Source organism: Lepidochelys olivacea, assembly GCF_965140295.1.
Source record: "Lepidochelys olivacea isolate rLepOli2 genome assembly, chromosome: 1".
In the NCBI taxonomy this organism is placed as follows: domain Eukaryota; kingdom Metazoa; phylum Chordata; order Testudines; family Cheloniidae; genus Lepidochelys; species Lepidochelys olivacea.
The window spans coordinates 248,722,639-248,745,049 of record NC_140411.1 but is presented as its reverse complement, the minus strand read 5'-3'; the positions used below and the strand labels follow the sequence as shown (position 1 = coordinate 248,745,049).

The 22,411-nt window shown below is 41.1% G+C and overlaps 1 protein-coding gene across 1 annotated transcript in view; it reads left to right on the top strand.

Moving 5' to 3' along the window:
• Window positions 1-22,411, top strand: part of DGKI (diacylglycerol kinase iota) — a gene marked incomplete at its 5' end in the record, with an annotated part of 284,785 nt that overhangs the window by 165,428 nt on the left and 96,946 nt on the right. The window contains 5 exons of the mRNA XM_084617560.1: window positions 4,374-4,429; window positions 5,494-5,556; window positions 5,964-6,037; window positions 7,059-7,170; window positions 11,603-11,802. Coding sequence (XP_084473686.1) covers window positions 4,374-4,429; window positions 5,494-5,556; window positions 5,964-6,037; window positions 7,059-7,170; window positions 11,603-11,802 — 505 coding nt within the window. The remainder of the gene's footprint in view (window positions 1-4,373; window positions 4,430-5,493; window positions 5,557-5,963; window positions 6,038-7,058; window positions 7,171-11,602; window positions 11,803-22,411) is intronic.

Genomic DNA, 22,411 nt, shown 5'->3' with positions numbered 1-22,411 from the left:
TAATAATCCACAAAAATCCCCCAGGAGTTCTAGCTTGGGCTGTTGTATCACTTTATTTCTCTTCATACTGATGAAAATTGTGTCCTGCCGGAAACTCAGAATTCCAAATATGCCTAAACAGCTGAGCTTTGGCTTGACAGGCAGAACATTATGTACATGTGTTGGGTAAGCATATTTATATTACCAGAGCTGCTGTTCAATTTTCCTTGGTCAGCATGTTGTTGATTTAGCTGTGTGGGTTTTGAACGGAAGCCTCACTTGTTCTCATTTTTATACTATAACAATGCCATTAAAAAAGTAAAAAGATAGCACCCTCATGCCATGCTAAATAAAGAGCTGAATGCCTGATGGAATGAGCTAATGCATATTTTATAATGTTTAAGACTGCTGTAAGCTTCAGGAATAATAATGAAGGGCCACAGAAGGGCACAGGAATGAAATGATGACAGCACTATGCATTCCTAATGTGCTTGCAAATATACAGTATAGATGAGTTTCATGGCTACCCTCTTTCTTAGTGGAAGCATTACTTAATTATTAAGTTGTAGAGCTACATAAAGAATGAATGTTATTCCAGACATGCCAGTGTTTTAAAAATTTAGATGAGAGAGAAAATACTCACAGAGCAATCTGTGTGTGGGTATGTGTGGATGGGGAAGCTTGCAAAGCACATGCATCTGCTGTTCCCATTCTAGCTGGCACAGTTATTTTCTCACTTTGTTGAACACAAAAACTTACAAAATGAGTTATGTGTGTTATAGGGGGAGAAAAGCTTAAAGCGTACATTTTGGTGTCATTGTTGTCTTGTGTGTGTTTGGTTTCATTTAATTTCCTCTGTCACGTGTTATTTATGGAGATAATCAGGATGGGTCAGACTCTAATCTCATTTACAATTGGTGTAAATCCAGAGTAACTCCACTGAAATCAGTGGAATTACTCTGGGTTTACATTAGTTTCATTAAAGCAGAATTTGGTCCAATAAATTGAACGTGCATGCACATTCCTGCATTCAGAGCTATTGTTAATGATATAAAATATCATGAAGTAAATAAAATAAATAAAGATACTGACTTGAACTTCCCTAGTCCACTCGGGCATTTCACAGTGTGGAAATGTAACTGCCCTCTAAGGTAGATGAGTATTTCCCTTTGGTAGACTAGGTAGTAAGTGTCTCAAATGTTACTTTTAATGAACGTTGCCTTTTCAGTGGTGACTTCAGTGCTTATGTGACCAGTTACTTGTTTGAGGTGCATGCAAACAGAGATGCGATTTGCAGATGCAACAAAACAAGTGATTTGTGAACATGTGACAAGGAATGTATTGATTTGGTAGAGTCCTGCATTTGACATTTACCCACAACAAAGCAAACAGGATCATTTGGCAGGCTGAGTGCAATCAAACATGTGTTTCTAATACAGGCAAGTGCAGGTCGTATATCTACGGATAGAAAATGTAGGTCACACTACTATATGGAAGTCTGTATTCTGGAAAGCAGTGATTCATAAAAGGACTTAGGGGGTCTTTATAGGCGACCAACTGAATCTGAGGTCCCAGTGTGATGATGTGGTCAAAAGGGCTATCATGATACTTGGATGGATTAACAGGGAATCATCATGCATGAGTAGGGGAGGTGATATTACCTATGTACAGTAACTCCTTGCTTAACGTTGTAGCTGTGTTCCTGAAAAATGCGACTTTAAGTGAAACGATGTTAAGTGAATCCAATTTCCCCATAAGAATTAATGTAAATGGGGGGTTAGGTTCCAGGGAAATTTTTTTCAACAGAGACGAAACTATATATATACATACACTCACACAATATAAGTTTTAAACAAACAATTTAATACTGGTACACAGCGATGATGATTGTGAAGCTTGGTTGAGGTGGTGAAGTCAGAGGGTGGGATATTTCCCAGGGACTGCCTTACTGCTAAATGACGAACTAGCAATCAGCTGAGCCCTCAAGGGTTAATTCATTGTTGTTAATGTAGCCTCCCACTCTACAAGGCAGCACGAATGGAAGGAGGGGAGACAGCACGGCAGACAGAGACAGAGACACACACCGTGTGTGTGAGAGAGAGAGATGCACAAGGCCCCTTTAAGTACTCTGACCCCACTCTAAGTACATTGCCTTTTTAAGTAGATCAGCAAGTTGAGATGGCAGCTGCTGCCAGGAAGCTCCCTCCGTCCTGAGCCCTGTCCTGTCCCCCCCGCTCTATGGAAATGGGGTAAGCGGGGTGCAGGAGCAGAGGGGAGGGGGACACCCTGATATTAGCCCCCCACTTCCCTCTCCTTGCACAGCAAACAGGAGGCTCGGGGAGCAGCTCTAAGGCAGAGGGCAGAAAAAGCACATGACAGTAGGGGGAGGGACAGCTGAACTGACTGCAATTGATAGCCTGCTGGGCGGCTGCTGCACAGGTAACTTAGGGGAGCGGGGAGCTGATGGGGGGGCTGCTGGTCTACCCTGGTTCCAAGCCCCCACCAGCTAGCTGCAACGGGCTGCTCTTCCTGCAAGCAGTGGACAAAGCAGGTGGCTGCCAAACGACATTATAAGGGAGCATTGCGCCCCTTTAAACGAGCATGTTCCCTAATTGATCAACAACAAAACAATGTTAACTGCGCCGACTTTAAGTGAGGAGTTCCTGTATATGGAATTGGTGAGACCACTGCTGGAATCCTGTTCTGGTGTGTACATTTTAGAAAGGATTAGAGAGGAATTGGAGAAGAGCTATGAGAATGGTTTGTGGGCTGGAAAACATGCCTTGCAATGGAAGATTAAAAGCGCTCTATTTATCTTATCACAGAGAAGGCTAGGAAGTGATTTAAACACACTCTTATAAATAGCTATTCAGAAAGAAAAGGAGTACTTGTGGCACCTTAGAGACTAACCAATTTATTTGAGCATGAGCTTTCGTGAGCTACAGCTCACTTCATCGGATGCATACTGTGGAAACTGCAGAAGACATTATATACACAGAGACCATGAAACAATACCTCCTCCCACCCCACTCTCCTGCTGGTAATAGCTTATCTAAAGTGATCATCAAGTTGGGCCATTTCCAGCACAAATCCAGGTTTTCTCACCCTCCGCCCCTCCCCCCTCCCACACACAAACTCACTCTCCTGCTGGTAATAGCCCATCCAAAGTGACCACTCTCTTTAAAATGTGTATGATAATCAAGGTGGGCCATTTCCAGCACAAATCCAGGTTTTCTCACCCCCCCACCCCCATACACACACAAACTCACTCTCCTGCTGGTAATAGCTCATCCAAAGTGACCACTCTCCCTACAATGTGCATGATAATCAAGGTGGGCCATTTCCAGCACAAATCCAGGTTTTCTCACCCCACCCCCCCCACAAACTCACTCTCCTGCTGGCAATAGCTCATCCAAACTGACCACTCTCCTTACAATGTGCATGATAATCAAGGTGAGCCATTTCCATCATATAAGATATCGGATGGTAGAGGGCTCTTTAGTCTATCAGACAAAAGCATAAAAGATCCAGTGGTTGGTTAGGAAAGCTCAAACTGGAAAAAAAGACAAAAAGTTTTAACTGTGAGTAATTAATAATTGGAAACAGATTACTAAGTATGTGATAAATTCTCCATCACTTAGAATCTTTAAATCAAAATTGGTTATCTTTCTAATTAGGCTGTACTTTACCTACAAATTGTTGGGCTAGGTATGGAAATCACTAGGTTGAATTCTATGGCCTGTAATATGCAGGAGGTCAGGCTAGATGATCATAGTGGTTCCTTCTGGCCTTAAAATCTATGAATCATTCAGTTTTGTTTCAAATGTTTCATGAGATTTAGAATAATCCAAACGGAGATCTACTCAGTGTACAGTGTGTACTGGTGTCACTGAAAAGTTGTGATTGTGCTGTTGGAAGTTTATGGTGGGGTCATGAGACAGACAATGTAACTCTTTAAGGTGGTGTTGTGGTAAATTTCCCTCAAGAGAATCATGGTTTGGGGGCTGTCTGCCCTTATCCTCATCCACTCTACTTTACACCAAAAAGGGGCTACACTAAATAGAAATCTACTAGCAAAGAATAGCGCAGAGGGTAGATTCTTGCAAAGTAAAAGTTCATTTGACATTTCTCACCTTTTAATTACCAATGGGTGGTGCATGTACAGTATGCATGGAATTGCTCTTTTAGGGTTGCTGATGTAGATAGTGCTGAAAATAAAGACTTCCCTTGCCTTTTCCCCATCATGGGTTGAAAGCTAGCAGCATGCCAAGGCTGTAAATCTGTCTTCTTGCCTCCAGGAAAGCTTGGAATGAAACTTCTCAGAACAGCAAGGGTGCGCTGCTAACTTTCTCCCTTATGACAACTTTGTTTTCTTCCTTGTTCTTCTTTTACAGAAGCAAATCCAGAGAAATTCAACAGTCGCTTTCGAAATAAAATGTTTTATGCTGGGGTGAGTTGTGAATGGATTTTACAGAATGGCCTTGGTTTATTTATTTAAATTATATATTATTTATTCCCCTTCCTCTCCCTTTCACTCCTGAGGGTTATGACCATTTATTTTGCCCATTACCTTTAAAAGTACATAGTTTGCTTCCAGGTACTTCTGGCAATGCCTCCCCATGTCTGTTTGAAAGGGATTGAAGTATTATTTTCCTATAATAGTTAGTAGTTCAGAAGAGTGCTACAGCCTTTGGAAGAAGGACTGATAATATCCTGAATCCGCTGCTGCAGATTGGCAAGCGCTTCACTGTTGTGTTCACATTTATTTTCATATGTGGGCAGCACTTGGATATGGAAGTTACTGGGGAAGTTGCTAGTGCACAGGAAAAATCGCTGACCATATCTTTCAGCCCCTGATGAGCATTCCTTGACTTGGAGCTAGAGAGAGGAGGAGGACAGAGAGCTGCTATTTGGAGCATCTCATTTTCATACATGAATATGCAAATCAGATGACCATTTCTTATCAAGGAGGGAAGTGGACGGTCTTCAGCTTTATTCTAAGGTGTAATTAGGAAAGGAGGTCATTGACTAGATAATACTTGCCGTCATACATGTCTTTCCGCTGTCAGATTCTATCACTGTCACCACACCCAGAAGCCTTATGCATTAAAAACAAACAAACGAACAAGAGCAAGAATTTGCATGATGTTTTGGGTGCACAAGGGTGTTCCATGGTAAATCTTCCAAAGTGGAGTGCTTTTTCTTAGTGCAGCACCTTAATGCAGCAAAACAAGTGGACCAATCTTCCCTTCTGTGTCCTCGCCCCCCAGCTCTGATTCAAAGGACTCTTGAGAATTTGAAACATGCACTGCTGACTGGATGCTAACAGAAGAAACTTGGGCTAAAACTCTCTGTCAATGGGAGCAGGAAAGAAAAGAGTTTAGCGCAGGATGGTATGTGGTGGCAGAATCTGGGGAGGGATGCAAAGGAAGGAAAGTGAAAGGAAGAAGCTGTAGATCATTCAAATAAAAAAAATTCTGATTTGAATTCCCTCCCTTTTCATATGTCTGGTAGGCAGCCTTTTCAGACTTCCTGCAGAGAAGTTCCAGAGATTTATCCAAACATGTTAAAGTTGTGGTAAGTATAGGAAAGCATGGCATCATTTTGTGCAGTGAGACAGATGGAGTGTGTGTGTGTGTGTGTGTGTGTGTGAGAGAGAGGGAGGGAGTGCTGTGAAAACACAAACCTAATCACACCAGACCATTGATTGTTACTTTCAGTTTTGACCGTGACATTTGAAACACATTTTGTAGAAAGCCTTTGGGAATTTACATACATGACTATTGCCCACTGGGTAACACACCCTTCCCTATCTCACAGAGAGTGAATGGTGCCCAGCAACTATGCTATAGAGAGATGGGTATTTCTAAAATGTGATCCACATTCTTGGGCAGGTTGTTACAAAATGGGGTAACAGCAATTATTATCCTGTCCGAGACCCCATTTACAAATCCCTCTTTGTTCTGTTGCTTTGGTTTTTGCAGTGCGATGGAACAGACCTGACCCCAAAGATTCAGGAGCTGAAGTTCCAATGTATAGTGTTTTTAAATATACCCAGGTAAGCTCCAGTTCACAACAAACTGCTGGCTCCATAGGAACAGTTAATCAATAAATACAATTTCCAGAGTTGTGCACCTAATACATGAACAAGGAAGTCAACAGATAGAGTTGTCTTCTGCTTCATTAGAACACAAAGCAGGAGGAAAAAAATCAGTACCTTCCAAATAGAAGAGCTCCAAATGGGTTTGGAAGAAACACTGTTTCCTAACATCTTAGAGGGTGTCACAAAGAGTGGGGTGTGTTTTTAAAAGCCCAATATTCCCCCATCTTCCCTGTCCCCTTACCAAAGATTTCCTTTCCAAGGTACTCACTTCCTCTCCCTCCTGTGTTGCCCTCTGTGCAAGGTTCTTTGTGATGTCTCCTCTCCAAAGTTCTCCCCACCCTCTGCTCTGCAAGATCTCCCATATATCCCTAACAATAGGCAGGAGAGAGAAGCAGCAGCAGCCATTAGGTAGGAGGCCACTGTTGAGCTCCTCCCCCAATCTATCTCAGCTTTTGCATCTCCTCTACTCCCAGACCTTCTGAGCAGAAGGGAGGGAGGAAACTAAGGTCTGCAGAAAGCAAGCTCAGCTTCAGCCTCCTGCCTTCTTAGCAGGGGCACAAAGCAGCCTTTGTTGGCAGGAGGCTGCAGGTGAAAATCCAGCTGATCTGAAGAAGGACTGGGAGGAGAGGGGAGAGAAGAGTCCTGAGCACTACTGCAAAAAGGCACTGTCCCCTCTCTGCTGCCTCCCATCTCCACTCAGCAACCTACCAGAAGTTGGGATAGACAAACTAATTGCCTACCCCACCAGCCTGAAAGTTGGAGGGCAGGTTTCCTGTCTGATCTTTCCTATAATTTATATGTATGGTCACTGGGAGGCCCCAGAATGGATTTTAAGACCTTTTGGAATAGATGTATGGCTATTCACCCAGAAGATAAAGAACTGGCCAGTACTTATGCTTTATTTTCTTTTAATTGTTGTAAGACCCAGTGGGGCAAATTCTTAGTATGCTCTCATTTTCTAAACCTCTTTCTGCAGGTATTGTGCTGGCACAATGCCCTGGGGTACCCCCAGCGACCACAGAGACTTTGAACCTCAGCGCCATGATGATGGTTACATTGAGGTCATTGGGTTCACTATGGCCTCTCTGGTGAGAATTTTTGCAGAGCTGAGTATTTTTTTTGCATGCAGTAGATTTCACACTGCTTAAGGTGCTGGGAGTATTCTGTGTGCGATTTTGTATGAGACACCTCATGTCCATGGCTCAACACTAGCGTGCACAAAGTTTCATACCAAAAAGATTCTCTCCTATGCTTTCCTGGGTTCAATAAGGTGGAGAAAATTTGTTTTAGCCTCAATTTTTTTTCAATTATGAACAAATAATGGTTTTCAAAGGAAGAGAAGTATGATTTCATTATCAAAATGTACTCCCTGAAAACCTGGTTGCTTTGAACATACCTAATGGTGCTTCAAAATGCTCCCAAATCAAAATTCAAAGAAGATTAAAATATTATAGAAGGGATGTGTGTGCATGTGTATGTGTGTTTGTACAATGGGAAACTAATATGGTCGCACAATAACTGCTGTTTGTTACCAGCCCCACCACAACTGGGGTTTTTGTATATTTCCCATATACATTAGAGCTGGTCAGACATTCTTTGTTGAAAAATAGGATTCCAGCAACAAAATTTTTTGTGTGTAGAACAATTACATTAAAATTTTTTTTTGATGAAATTTGTAAACAAACAAAATATTTTGACAATCTTTTTTGAAAATTTCAAAATATTCCATGTCAAAATTGTGGGAAAAAATCCTACTTTCACTTTTTCACTGGGAGAAAAGAAAAGAAAAAGTAAGAAATCATGTGTGTTGGGGGGTGGGGTGGAGGGATAATTTTGTTGTTTAAAAAAAGAAGGAAAAAAAGAAAAGAAAAAGAAAATCTTTAGGTTTTTTTCCCCAAAAAAACTTTGTAAAATGTACTTACTCTTTTTAAACCATCTTTACTAATCACATAATTAAAGGTTGTCCAAACTTTGCAAAGTTGAGAAGTACCACATTGTCAAATCACCAGGTGCTCAAAGGACATATCTAATTTGCATAAAATAGACACATATGGTAGCCCTCCTCATCTTCAGTATGTAGGTGCGGCCTGCAGCTCACTTGGAATATGGAGCATTACATGCTGGGACTCCTGGCCTTTAAAGGCCGCATCTCCATATTGAAATTGAGCATTCCTTTCTGCTGTACTCTAGAATTGACCATCACTGGTATTGCAAAAGATCTCCACCTAAAGTCGCACCTAAAAATCTGAATAGTTTAAAAGAATTTCAATTACTGCATTAAATATTCTCAGAAAATTCCCATTTCCCCTGATTTATCAGAGTGAGGGGGTGGGAGAAATTTTAAGAAGATCACAGACTATAAGAGAGACACTCCTGATTGAGTAGTGCAACTGTTATTTTAAGTATTTGTGTTTTCTAGCTGGTGCTCACGTATTATAAAACATTGTACAGTCTGCATATTTTAGCTAAAATTTTGATGACTTCTTCTTTGCTCTCAAGGTCTATAGTGCCTTCAGACAGAAGTCTTGCCTAAAGCCAGTGAGGCTGATTTACTTTGTGCTGCGTTATAAGGAATATTTACATAAAAAGATCTATGTATGTGGAGTACATTAATACATAAAATGATGCTGATGCATAATTAAGCATTACATTTGTATATGCACCAGCCATGGAATTCAGAATGAACATTTCCATAGCAACCTTAACCCTTGTGTCATCACCTTTCAATTATGCATTAAAATTATGCCATTTAAAACCCTGAGCAAGATAACATGGTATTTGAGAAATAATAGAACATTGTGTGATTTAGTGGAAAAGGAATAAAACTTTTTGAAATGGGTGTTGTCTACTGGTCAGAACACAGAACAGCAATCTAGAAATATAGGAGTTCTGCTTCCCCTCTGACACTGATTTGCTGTGTAGTCTTGAGCAAGTCACTTAACCTAAAATGGGAGTGATAATTTTTACCTGCCCAACAAAGGTGTTGTGAGCATTGAATAATGTTTGTAAAGTGCTTTGAAAGCATCAGGTAAGTGCCACTGTAATTGTTTTTCTTTTGTTCCCACAAAAAAAAAAGTTAACTCTAAGTGCATTTCCCAAGTACAAACCTTAAAAACACAAGACCACCAGTTAAAGTGGTGTTACCCTCCAGACCAATCTCTGTCTTTGTACCTTTTCACTATAGTGCCCAAACACATTCACAGGGTCCTCAGTTCCATGCCAAAGTGCTTTTCAGTTTCGGCATACAACCATCCACAATGCAGGCATCTAATTCCTCACAATCACACTGAAATAAACTTTATCTCCATCATAAGCAAAACTAAGATGCCTTACTGCTAGTCATACTTTAAATGTCTATGCCCCTGATTGGGGTTTCTGCTATAGCCTTTGTATACTGGTGGAGCTGTCATACAGGTGCCACAAAGCCAGTGGCAACTGACTGGGAGTACCCCTAGCATCAGGGGAATTCCCTAGTGGTGTAGGTCTAGTGGAATAACCCTTCATCACCCCCACTATTACAGTGCTTGGTGTAGATGTATGCCAGGTTATAAATGAGGGAAGGGGCAGGATGTATTGGAGGAATGAGAAGGTGTAGCTGGAATGCACTGAACTGTATTTACAATGTAACATCCCACAGGGAATCAGTGCAGGCAACAGTGAGTTAGAGTAGTCTTCAGGGTTGCCTCCAGAGGGCCACAGAGGTGATGCACAGCCACCTTTGCCACCCCTCTCCTGAGCTGCATGAACTCATTTAGGCCACAATTCAGAATCAGATCCCTTAGTGAGCTATTTCTACCTAAAAGAAGCTGAGGTCAGAGTTAAGGTTTTATATGTGTTTGTGATTTGAAGAGTCACTATAACAATAGACCGTTTCTGCATCTTAGCAGACATTTTGTGCATCACACTATGCTTTATGATCTGCTTGCCCACATTTGTGATATGCTTTAGATCTTTGAATGAAAAGTGCTATATAAATGTTAAGTAATATGATGATTATGATCATCATCATCATGTAACCAGTAGCCCAGGTGTAATATTCATAATAGGACAGTTAAGGTTCCTGTGGGAAACAAAACAGTGAATGTCCTGACTTCAGTTCCTGTAACTCTTGATGCTAATGTTGTATTAATATAGATTTTTTATTAAAATACAGCGTTTCTGCCCCAAGGTGCCTGCCTAAATCTCTAGGGCCCTGCAAAAGTCATTAACAAGCTCTATCTATCTTTTTGTCTCTGATATGTTTTTATCCCCCTTGCCTCTTCCACTGCTTCTTTACTCCTGGTTTGGGTTTTAAAGAGGTTGCATGTACTTAGGTAGGAGAGAGGAGGTGGGCTTGGAAAGCTGGCTAATTTTTTTTCTCTAAGTTAGAAAAGCACCAAATGGGAAAAGCTGTCGGTCAAGAAGGTGTTGTTTGATGAAAACTATGCAGACCTGTTTCTGTTGACTTATTTCAGTCAACTTATGGATAGAATGTTGGGTCAGTGAGCGGGTGTCCCAGAGGGCACATGGTACAGCTCTCTCGTTTCGTTTCTTCAAGACAATTATTGAACATAGCATTTAATTGCTTTCCAGCCGCAGTTATTGAACAAGGTTTTTCTCCTTGCTCTTTTCAGCTTGTCTAATCCTGATGCTGAATTGCTTTATAAACTGTCATAATAAGTATTTCAGATTAATCTAATTCACATCAAGGACAGTATTGCCTTGGTAAGAAAGAAAATCTCTATTAATACTGTTGCTTGAAAAAGCATTTAGATCACATAGACGGAACCCTGATCCTTGAGTCGTAGACTGTAGGCAGTACTGCAACACAAGTAATCATAATTTAAAACAAGATGTAGAAATATACAGAAATGCACCTTGGATGTGTGCAAGCATATAAGTGTGTGTCTATATCTCTAAATATAGATATACATCACATATGCTGAGGCAACCTCCACATGATAAATTTCATACCCATGTAATACAATGAATTTGTCATGTATGTTTGACTGCTTCACCTGACCTCTGCCCACTGATCCTTCTGTCCAAGACTTTATTCTAGCATTCTAAGCCCCATTTTATGTCTTTTCTGTGAATGGAATTACATTGGTCATGCCTCATTGCAATGACTTATTGAAAAACTTTGATTGGAACATTGCCTTAATGCATCATGTGCACCCATGTCTCTCACTGGAAAGCCATTCTGCAAATTTAGATGGGGGGAAAATGTGGGGTTGGCCTGAAATGCAACTTCCTAGTGGTGATGAATTTAGAATAGTGGGTTCTTTGCATTGAATCCTCCAAATTAGTGGACAGTTGCTGCTTTTGGACTGTATTCTGGCAAGCTGGTAAATCTCCCTGTGACAGAACAAACCACTTACTGCAACAGAGTGGGTCTCATGTGCAGATGGAATAGTTTGTAGCGGAGGATATAGAGTGCTGGGTAAAACAGGATTAGGGAGATGTTAGCTAACTCACATGGCTGGTATAGGATGGTAACATTATGGCTTTCCTCCTCTTTGCTTTGTCCTTGTTCTGCAGGCTGCTCTTCAGGTGGGAGGTCATGGAGAAAGGTTGCATCAGTGCCGGGAAGTGACTCTGTTAACATACAAGTCTATCCCCATGCAAGTGGATGGGGAGCCATGTCGACTTGCTCCGTCTCTCATTCGGATCTCCCTAAGGAACCAGGCCAATATGGTGCAGAAGAGCAAGAGGAGAACATCCATGCCTTTACTCAATGAGTGAGTTGGACTTGTTCATGTCCTAATACAAGGAGGCTCTTACTGGGCAGAGAATTCAAACAGGAAGTTTGCATGGACTGAACCATCAGAGTATTTGGAGAAAGAGGTCCAGAAACCCCAAAATGTTCCTCTCCTCCACATTGTAAATATTTACCAGATTTTGTTTGTGCTTTAACTAACAGGGTTCCCTTTGTTGTGCTTTCAGAAAGATGTTATGTCTTTCAGTTATCCAAAGGGGTAACTATACGGGGAGGTCTCAGTGGACTCAACTGTGTGACTCTTACTAAAACACATAGAAGCTGTGCAGATACACCTCTCACACTCTTTAAAGTGCCATATAATTTGCTTTCTGAAATTAATGAGTCTTCTTGATCCCACGTTGAGACCATTCAACAGATATCAACAGTCCACTGCAGGGCACATATGTGCTCAGGCTATATTGCAGTCTTTGTGTTGGGAGCATGCTGCTCCCAGGTGCAAATGGGACCAGCCGGAGGATTCACTGAGTAGGGCTGTTTGTCACCATGTGGGGAATCCTGATCAGAGTGCGCTGGTATAAATCACTAAGGGCTTGTCTACACATACAACGCTGCGGTGCTGAGAGAAGACTCTACCTATGCCGACAGGAGAGCTTCTCCCCTTAGTGTAGTTACTCCACTGCCCTGAGAAGTGGTAGCTATGTCATGGGAGAAGCCCTCCTGTTGCTATACTGTGTATGCTATACTGTCTACAGTTGAATGGTGTTGCTCGGGGTAAATTTTCCACACCACTGAGCAACGCATTTATATCGACAAAAGTCTGTAGTGTAGGCCACGCCTTAGGGTCTGGCGACTCTGCAGCTGGGAGCATGCTTCCCAGCACAGGTAGACAGACTTGTACTAGCTCTACTCAAGTTGGTGTGCTAAAAACAGCTATGTGGCCACGGTGACATTTGTGATGGCTCTGGCTTGTTGCCTGAATACAACCGCACGTGACACCCGGGTATGTACTTGGGTGGCTAGCCTAAGATGCTGCCCGTGGCTAACTACCATTTTTCGCATGCTAGCTCAAGCAGAGCTAGCTGAGTTTGTCTACCCGCACTGGAGGGCATGATCCCAGCTGCAGTGTATATGTACCCCTAATTGAGAGAGTTCAATAGCTCTCAAATAAATAGTAATTCTTTCTGTGCTGCAGTCTCTGAGCAGTGGCAAAACATTGCAGTGTTCTTGGAAGCATCAGTGTTCCACTGGAATATCAGCAATTCAAAGGGGACTTCTGGTCTATTGGGAAGTACTGAGGGATGCATTTTACATGAGACACTAGATATAGTATATTTGGCAGCTTCCAGTCTGCTAAAAGAAAAACTAGAGTACTCAGATTACAATGAGCGTGTTAGCTTTAGGGAGTTGCATCTGAGGGTAGATTAGGATTGAGAGTTTCTGGATCAGGGAACCAGGAAAGAAAGGAACAAAAGTGAGAATGGACAAGAAAGGAGATAAGCTATCAAACGAGAGGGAAGCGGCATTAGAGTAGCCTAAAAAGGAACAGGGAAAGGTTGAAATAAATGGAAGCCAGAAAACATGCAAAGAAGAGAAGATAAATTTTTAAAATATCTTTTTATACTAAAAAATTAATTTTAAAAATCCCCAAGAGATCATTTTAACAGCATAAGAATATTTTTTTAAAAAAACTTTAAATATTAAAAATGCCATTGTTCTTGATTTACCAATGAGTCTTTCTGTGCTGCTGCAATGGGAGCCAATAAGCATCCCCACCAACTTCTTCATCATGTATTATTTAAATTGCAAAAGACAAGGCAAGCCTTCAGTATACTGAGCATAGGTTTAAAGCCAAATACCTCCAGCACCCTACAAATGTGTTTCATTCAAACAGCCATGTACTCAGGAGTGTGTTATTCCTTTTAGCAAATCCAGTGGCTGCCAACCTTCTGAAGCAGAAGTGTATCAATTCATAAAATCAAGTCCTTTGCTAGACCAACCAATGCTTCCTTATTCAGTTTTGCATGTTCAGTTCTGTTAATGAGACAAACGTTTTGGAGCAGCAGTCTAAGCTTGTGTTTGCCATATTAGATCCTTATTTGTCTGGAAAATATGTTAGGCATAAATTTCACCTTGAACAGCTGATGAATAGAATACTATCACCCCCTGAACAATGACCTCTAATTTCTTTTCATCACCCCATACCATGCTACAAAGTCCAAACTGGAAAAATTCAATCCTGAGCCATTGTTTCCAGCCACGAGGGAGGCCACAGCAGTGGGAAGAAAGCATCTAATATATTTCAGTCTAGTTATTAGCATGGTCAGGCATGAGCTATGGCATCTGAGTTTAAACTGTGGATGGGGGATACGGATCCGCCCCATCGTGGTAACACTGTACAGTAATTAAGGTCCACTGAGTCCTGGAGAATATTGTTCATGGCGGAATTGGTTTGAATATGCTATGCCAAACTCCATCGGGTTCAGAGCTTCTGTTGTTTAGGTACCTTTTGGTTTGACTGAAATATCCACCTGGGAGTCTGTGTTTTTGGGGGGTTACTGGCAGTTCGTCAAGGACTTTAATGCCAATCTCAAACCTCTACAAGGCGTGTGTGTCAGTGTGTCTGGGTGGTTGGGAAGAATGGGGGGGCAGATGGATTGTCTGTTGAGTTTCTTGGCATAATAAAGATGAATTATAGGAGGAAGATGTCAGAGTGACTAAGCTGGGGTTTGTCCAGTATGACGCTGTTCTGCAAAATCCCACCACAGACACCAAGTTTTCCCTTTTACATTGTCATATACATTTCTTAACCTGATGTCTGCAGCATTTAAAGGCATCCCATCAAAATCTTTACAATTGATAGAATAGGTGGATTTTTCTCCTCAGACTGGGGAAAGTGCACCCTGTGAATTATAGGTGTGTGAGATTACTGAATGGGTCTGGCACTGCATCTGCAATTGCTGGAAGCTTTTCTTGAGCTTTCTGCAAATACAGTGATTAAAAAATAATCTCACATCACACTAATTCTGAAAGCTATTATTAATTACTTTGATGATATTGGAGGAAGAGGTTAATAGCAGAAACTCCCTTTGGAATTTTGTCTGATGTAGTGGCACAGTGAGAAAGTTTTCTTTTCTTTTTCAAGTTTCTTAATGTGTTTCTGACTTCCCATTATATGTTTCAGAGTTCTGTTTTTTATAGCATTGAGGGCTGGCCGGGAATGGTAAATTTACCATCTGCCCTGCTGATGACTTTTTCAAAGGCAGTGGAATCCACTTATACAAATAACAGGTATATGTCCTTAACAGTTATGAAAGAAAACAGTTTTCTGTGGACCAAGGCAAAACACCTGCCCTAAAATACTGTGGTGAGAGTGACTTGATTTTTTTTTCCCATGGAAAATTTTGACTTTTCTTTGAGAAAACTGAAATGTTTTTGAATTTTGGATTTTTTTTCTGACACTTTTTGGGTAAATTTTCATTAAGTTGAAAACCCAATTTTCCATCAAAAACAGTTTTGATGGAAAATTTTTGACAAGATCTAACTGTGAAACTCTTTCAGGTCAATCCTTGATAGAGGGATAAACCTGTTGGAGGAATGAATTTCTAAGCCATCAAATGGAAAAGTGCAATAGTAAACTGGCTATAACAAATTAGTTACCCAAGACTTCTTCTCCTTTGCACTTAACTCTGTGTATTTAACTAAAATATACAGTATCTTATAAAAGAGCAGAACCATTTTTTGTGGCTGCGTATGCTGGAAGGAGTGAGGGCTACAGAGATTTCCCCTTCCATCCTGCACCTATCCCAACTCTCTTGTTCTCCTCAGACTCAAAGAGCTGCCTATTTTCCGGCAGTGTCTTCCTTCAGAACCTATAAACACCGCTCACCTGTAGAGAGTCTGGCTCATAGGACACAATGGGTCCCCAAACTACAACTCCCATAAAGCAGCATGCTAGGAAAGTGCAGTTTAAGGTTGATCTGACTCAAAAGGAAGCCTTTTGGGTCAACTCAACAGAATGAAAGGAAACATTTTGATTTTCAGGAATGTCACAATGTTTTGTTTCAATCAGAAATGTTGAAACAAATTTGAACATTTCCAAATATACATTTTTCAGCATACCATGAAAAATTTCCAAATTTCAACTTTTTGTCTCATTTCAGGATTAAAACAAACGTTGAAATGTTGGAATTTCCCATGGGATAGAAATTTAAAATTTTGCTCAGTTCAATAAATAGAAATGTGTTAATAAGTGGCTAGAAGGAGGCGCGTTTGGGGTGAGCAATATATATTTCTGCCTTTACGCTTATTCTAATGCTATTCTGACCAGTAACCTTTCTTCACAAGCAGAGGTAGCTAAACAGTATAGTGATAGATTCAAGAGGCAAAGTCTATTTAGCTTAACAAAGAGATGGTTAAGGGGTGACTTGATTACAGCCTATGAGTACCTACATGAGGAACAAATATTTAATAATGGGTTCTCCAGTCTAGCAGAGAAAGGTATAACGTGATCCAGTGGCTGGCAGTTGGAAGATAGACAAATTCAGACTGGAAATAAGGCATTATTTTTAAAAGTGAGGGCAATTAACTAATTGAACAATTAATTAAGGTTCATTGCAGATTCTCCAACACTGGCAGTTTCTAAATCTAGATTGGATGTTTTTCTAAAAGATCAGCTCTAGGAAATTTTTTTTGGGGGGGAGTTCTCTGGCCTGTGTTATACAGGAGGTCAGACTAGAGGGTCACAATGGTCTCTTCTGGCCTTGGAATCTGAGTATTGAAAGGTATGATGGTTTTGGGATCTGTCTGCTAGAGTCTTTAGTTGATATTAATAAATGTTACAGTGCTGAACCTAAGCAGGATTTGAAGTCAAGTTGCTCAGGTGAGAAAATCCAACAGAAATAGTCAAGATATTCTGGTATCATAGTTTTTTTTTCACGTTAGAAAATAGAAACACAGTGGGGACCTTTCTTACAGAAGAGGAAGGTCACTGTAGGCATCTTACTTTCCCTTGACTACTGCTATTAAATGGACTCCCTTGGTTTCTCTTCTGCTGCTGTGATTTCTGGATGTTTGGGTTGTCTTTCTTTTGTTGTGCTGATTAGTAAATTCATTTACCTCCTGGCATAGGATGTGAGTTGTCAGTAGATATTTGGAAGGTGGTGAACCTAACTTTTTCTTCCTTCATGTTTTCATGTTGAGGCAGTGATAAATATTAGGCCTTCAGAGGGCAGCTTCCCTGTAGATTTTTTTTTTAATGGACTAGTCTCCATAATGTGAACTCACCAACCTTATCTATCTCATAAATCATCTCGGGTAACATTTCAAAAGCATCTAAGAGACTTAGGACCCTAAGTCTCCCTGACTTGCCATGGAACTCAGGCTCCTAAGTCACTTAGGCACTTTTGAAAATTTTGCTCTCGTCTATTTACCTAATCTAGGTTTTTATACCATGCTCATTACCCTAGTATCTAAGGGCCATCTCCTTTCTCTGTCATTTCACAATTCATCTCATCCCAAGGTGTGGGGAAGTGAGCAACATTTAATGTTTGTTTTTGAGAGTAAAATGTCTTAAAGGTTATAAAAGAGAATGAATAAGAAATCTGCTCCTGAATAGAATCTGAGCCAGGGATCCAAATCTAGCAATACCGTTGAACCACTTAAGCTGAAGGAGAATTTCCTTTCCTTGCTGACTGCAGCAGCAGTAATAGCTCATTCAAGCCTTCAGCTATTAGAGGACCAGACAGTTTCACATGTGTTGCATTCCACCTGAGCTGGGCAAATGATTGGCAATGAATAATTTATCCAGTGAATTTCACATCCCCGGTTACTGAGTTATCCATGAACATATTGTGATCTTCTCAAATGTATTCATTATCTGAAATTATTCATAGAGTAATTTCTGCAAATATTCTTTGGTCTCTTCATTGTTCATCACTGAATGTTCAGTTCATTATTGAATATTTCCTATTTGAAACTTGTTTCTGTTCTCTGATTGGATGAAAATACCACTACTAACCGGAATCAGGTTTCTGGTTTGAACATCTTCTGATTATGAATTTGAAATTCTTTTTCAATAAATACTGTACAATATTTTCTTAAAATTTTCTGCTTCTGCAAACATACTGCCAATTAAACTAATTTGCAAGAAGAAAATGTAAAAAAGTTCCGAATACAGTCAGTATGGTTGCTAACTTTCTATTGGCTGCAAAACAGACCTTTGAGGCCTCACCCCTGCCCTTGCTCTTCCCCCCAAGACCTCTCCCCCCATCACTCAATCGTCTCCACCTCCCTCCCCCTGAGCGGGGCTCCCACTGCTCCAGGCTTGGGACGGGAGCTGCTGCAGCCTGACGTGGAGCCTGCCTGCAGGTAGGAGGTAGCCCTGGCTGAGCAGGGACTGGCACAGGTTGATGACCTCTTGCTTCCACCCACTCCTAGCCCACAGTAACCAGACTTTTGGTGTCCGGTCAGTACATCTGACTGGACACTGCCAGGTCCCCTTTTCGACCAGACTTTCTGGGCAAAATCCAGGCACTTGGCAACCCTAACAGTAAAAGAAAATTGGTTTAAAAGTTAAAAAGAATGTTTGCATTGCAACTGGAGGACAATGTTCAGGGTCAATATACCGTGGTCGCACATATAATGTTTCTACAACTTCATTGTTTGTTTCTGATAGGTGCTTTCCAAACATAAAAGAAGGCATAGTCTCTGCCTTATTCTATATACCATTACACAATAATGAACCAGTAAAGAGGTTCAATCCAGAAGTGACTTTTTAGGTGCAACAATTGTACAATGTTGATTGATATTGTTTACACTCAGGAACAGTGCAAGTTGTAGACAGGAAAAAGGCAGATCATGGGGTAATGGTAAATTTGTTTATTTCTCATATCTGATTTCCATTCGTCTTCTGAGTCAGTTTGTTAAGTTTAGTGGCAAAAGTAAGACTTTACTGTAGCCAGACTAGCAGAGTCAATTTTGCTGCAGAACAATGAGCTGCATTCTGTTCTGCTGCATGCATCATTAAAAGACTTGCCAGTTAAGTTATGATTCCATAATCTCTCTTGTTGATGCTGGAGATTTATGAAACAGAACACAGCTTGGTTTTCAGAGATCAGGCTAAGGATGTGATGCTGGCAGTTAGGTTTTGCTTACAAATCAGACAATATTTTTCTATGTGGAAGCCATTGAAGAGGAATTAGAAGGAACACCAAGAATCAGTTTTCCCAGAGTCACTGTCTGATCTGGAACCCCAGTTTAAAACACTGCTCTGCAAGTTGTAACTAATCAGAGGCATACAAAACCCTACAGAGAGAGTATTCGGCTTTCAGTTTGGGTTAAAGAAGAATGATCTGCTATTATGAAACAAAAATTGTTCCAAAGGTTAAATATAGAAGCATTCCATTGGGACAGTTGAGAGAGGTACAGAGACCCCTTTGAGTATAGAAACTAAAGAAACCGACTTTGGGAGTTACTGTGTAATGTGCATGGTTCCCGAAGATATGATAAGGAAGAATAGGGACAGCATTTTGACATTATGGATAGAGGAATTCCAATTAAGACTATTTTTGTAAACATTAACAAAAATTGGCAGATTTGCGGAGGCAAATCCATCATGTCAAGCTTTGGCTCTTCTGGACTTGCAAGGTGCATCACAGGCTTTTCAAACTCTACAGGCTTAAGATCTTTCAGTGCCTGTGGGACCCTGGCCCAGAAACCACCATTAGTGTAACTGTGCACATTGTTTGCCATTAGCCTGTCCACAGCCTTCAGAAAAAACCTTTGTGTCACTTCGCAGTGAACATTGTCGTTTGTTCTGTTTGCCTTTTTGGGGGGGGAAGTGGGGGGGGGGTGTTGCTGCTGCCTCTCTAGAGCAATCTTGGAACTTTGCATATGTCTTCATTCAAATGTTTTGTGATGCATTCCTTTTGTTTCTGTTTAAATGTTGTATGTCTCTCTCTCTCTTGCCTGGCTTCTTCATTGTCTGTCCATGCTGTTGTGCTGACTCTGTCTTGGCTGCTCATTTCCTGCTGCCTATAGTCTCCAAAAAGAGCGCTCTGCAGACCTGAGAAGAGTCTCGGCTCCCCCTGACTCCTTCACTCTGTGAGTACTCTGCTTTTTCTTTTCATTTCCTTCCTCCCTTTCATGTGTGTTCTGTCTGCTTCCCTTAACTTTTGTCTGTTGCACACTTCTACTGTACCCACCGTCCCGGCAACAATGCGATCAAGACAGTCTCTCTCCCAAAGGAGCAGATTGAGCAATGCAGTGATAAATGCCTGGAATAGGAGTTGTTTCTTTCTGTTTGATCTTTTTTTGTTGTTGCGTGAGTGGGGTGTTGGGTAACCAGATAGCAAGTGTGAAAAATCAGGACAGGGGTGGCGGGTAATAGGTGCCTACATAGGAAAAAGCCCCAAATATTTGGATTGTCCCTATAAAATTGGGACATCTGGTCACCCTACTGAATGTCAGGTCCTAAGTGCAGCTGCATTCTTTGGCTGCTGGGGTTGATTCTGGCCTGCAGGTTTTCAGAAGCCAGGAGTGCTTTGAAGGCACCACATTTGTCTCAGTTCCCCACCTGGAAGAGGCAGGAAGCACCTCTCAAGTGCCTTCTTCCTCCCCCAACTAATGCTTAGAGAAGCATTGACAGGTGCTGGAAGGAGACACGACTATTTTCCCTCCAGTCAAGGAGAAATGAACAAGACCTTCTGGGGTTCCTCCAGAAGCACATGTCCCAAACATAGCCATTGTTAAATATTCAAATGCATACCCAGAGCATTTGCTTGGCTTAAGCAGGTGCTGATGCTTCTGTTTATTCCATGGCATTGTTCACTAGTTTGTTCCTAGCACAGCTTCCAACCAATTATTGAGGAGCTAGAACTATGCTGCTGCATCTGTGCTTGCACTTCTGGAAAATGCATTTGTCTTGAAAAGGTACAAGTTCCTTTTCGGATGGTCACACAACATCCCTGGGAATACTGGAGATGAAGTGAATAGCGTCTCTCTTTCATGAACGTACAAGATTCAGAACTGGGATTTTTGCTTTTCAGTTTTAACCAAAGATAGCCCAACCCCACCCCACCCTCCAAGCATAAGCATTTCTTCTTCTAACTGGTAAAAACCAGAAACTTATTCCTGCAGTGGTGTTGGACCAGTTTGTATAGTGGGCGTGCTGAGAACCACTGAACCAAACTGTAAACTAAGTATATGACGGAAATCGCTTCAAGCAATGACCTGTGCTAGCACCCCTAGTTCCAGCACCTGTGTCTGAAGGGGAACGTTACTGTTCTGTTTGCAGCTGCATTAGAAAATAAAACAGACCCTTCCTGGCAGTATTTTGACTGTCAATAACTCCAGTGTGGTACACTGGCTATCCTGTAGCTCAATCATTTAAGAATCTCACATCTCTATAAAAATGTGGAGAACTGGTGATTTTTAAAAAAGGCAGGCACAGACAATGGTTATTGCTTTATTTACTCATTCCCTTAATAAGGCTGTGCTTTATTGTCAACCCTGGGCACATTTACAATAAAAACAACCACCATGTACTATGTCAACCCTATCTGTACAGCTTGGCTTCAAAAATGTTTTGTTACTATTCAGTCATGCAGTTGGTTTTGTGTTTGCACCACTTTTGTCGTCATGTTTTGTGAATGTTGTGCTGGACAACTTTGAATGACAAGCAGGTCTGTGGAAAAAATTAATTTGAAGACTATATTAGAGAATAGTGAATTTCAGACTGTGACTGTGAATATTCACAGTGGAATCTTTATTCTAAAAGTTATGCTCAGACAATCGTGGAACAGCAACAATGCTGTGTGTGGCCTGTTTGCCCAGTGAAAACTAACCAACCCAGTTCTATTTGTGAATATTGGGTACTTGCAGTGAACTGTTGTCAAACCAAGACTTACTTGCTCAGTGCATTCAGTGAATAATTAAAAAAAAGAACAAATACATTTCAAAAAATTATAAGCAGCTCATTGATATTTGACAGATGAGAAAATATCCTCATTCATCATGCATTATTGCTATAACATATTCACTCAGCTCTATGAAGAAATATTAACACAAAGAAAATAACTCCCCCATTTAATAAAACCAGGTACACCCCTCAAAGCAAGCACCTAGAAAAAGCCCGGTTAAAGCCTTCCTGCATGCCCTGAATGTTAACAAACTTGGGGACCAAGGAGCAGGGGAGTGTGTTTCAGAGTCAAGGGCCATACAAGGAGAATGACCTCCAAATCTGGGTACTGTTAGGCTGAGTATCCCAGCTGGTCTCAACTGTCAGGATAAGGCAGAAAGATCACAGCAGTTTCTGAGACATATGGGACCCAAGCTAATTTGTAAGTCAAAGATACACTGTATCTTGAAATCTGTAAAAATAGATTAAACATGCAGCTGCACTATGACTGCCAATTAATGTGTCTGATTAATTGAAGTAAGAACACAAGAGGTGTTAGGGAAATTTGATTTGGGTTGTGATTGCTTTGAGATTCAAATGTTCCTTGTCTGTTGGGTAATGAGGAAAGTATGTGTGTTCCAGTTAGCAGAGTACAGCAAGAGGGATTCTGTGTCATTTCAGGGATAGAGCCTGCACCCTAGTTAACCTTCAGGTTTTCTGGAGCAGTGTCTGT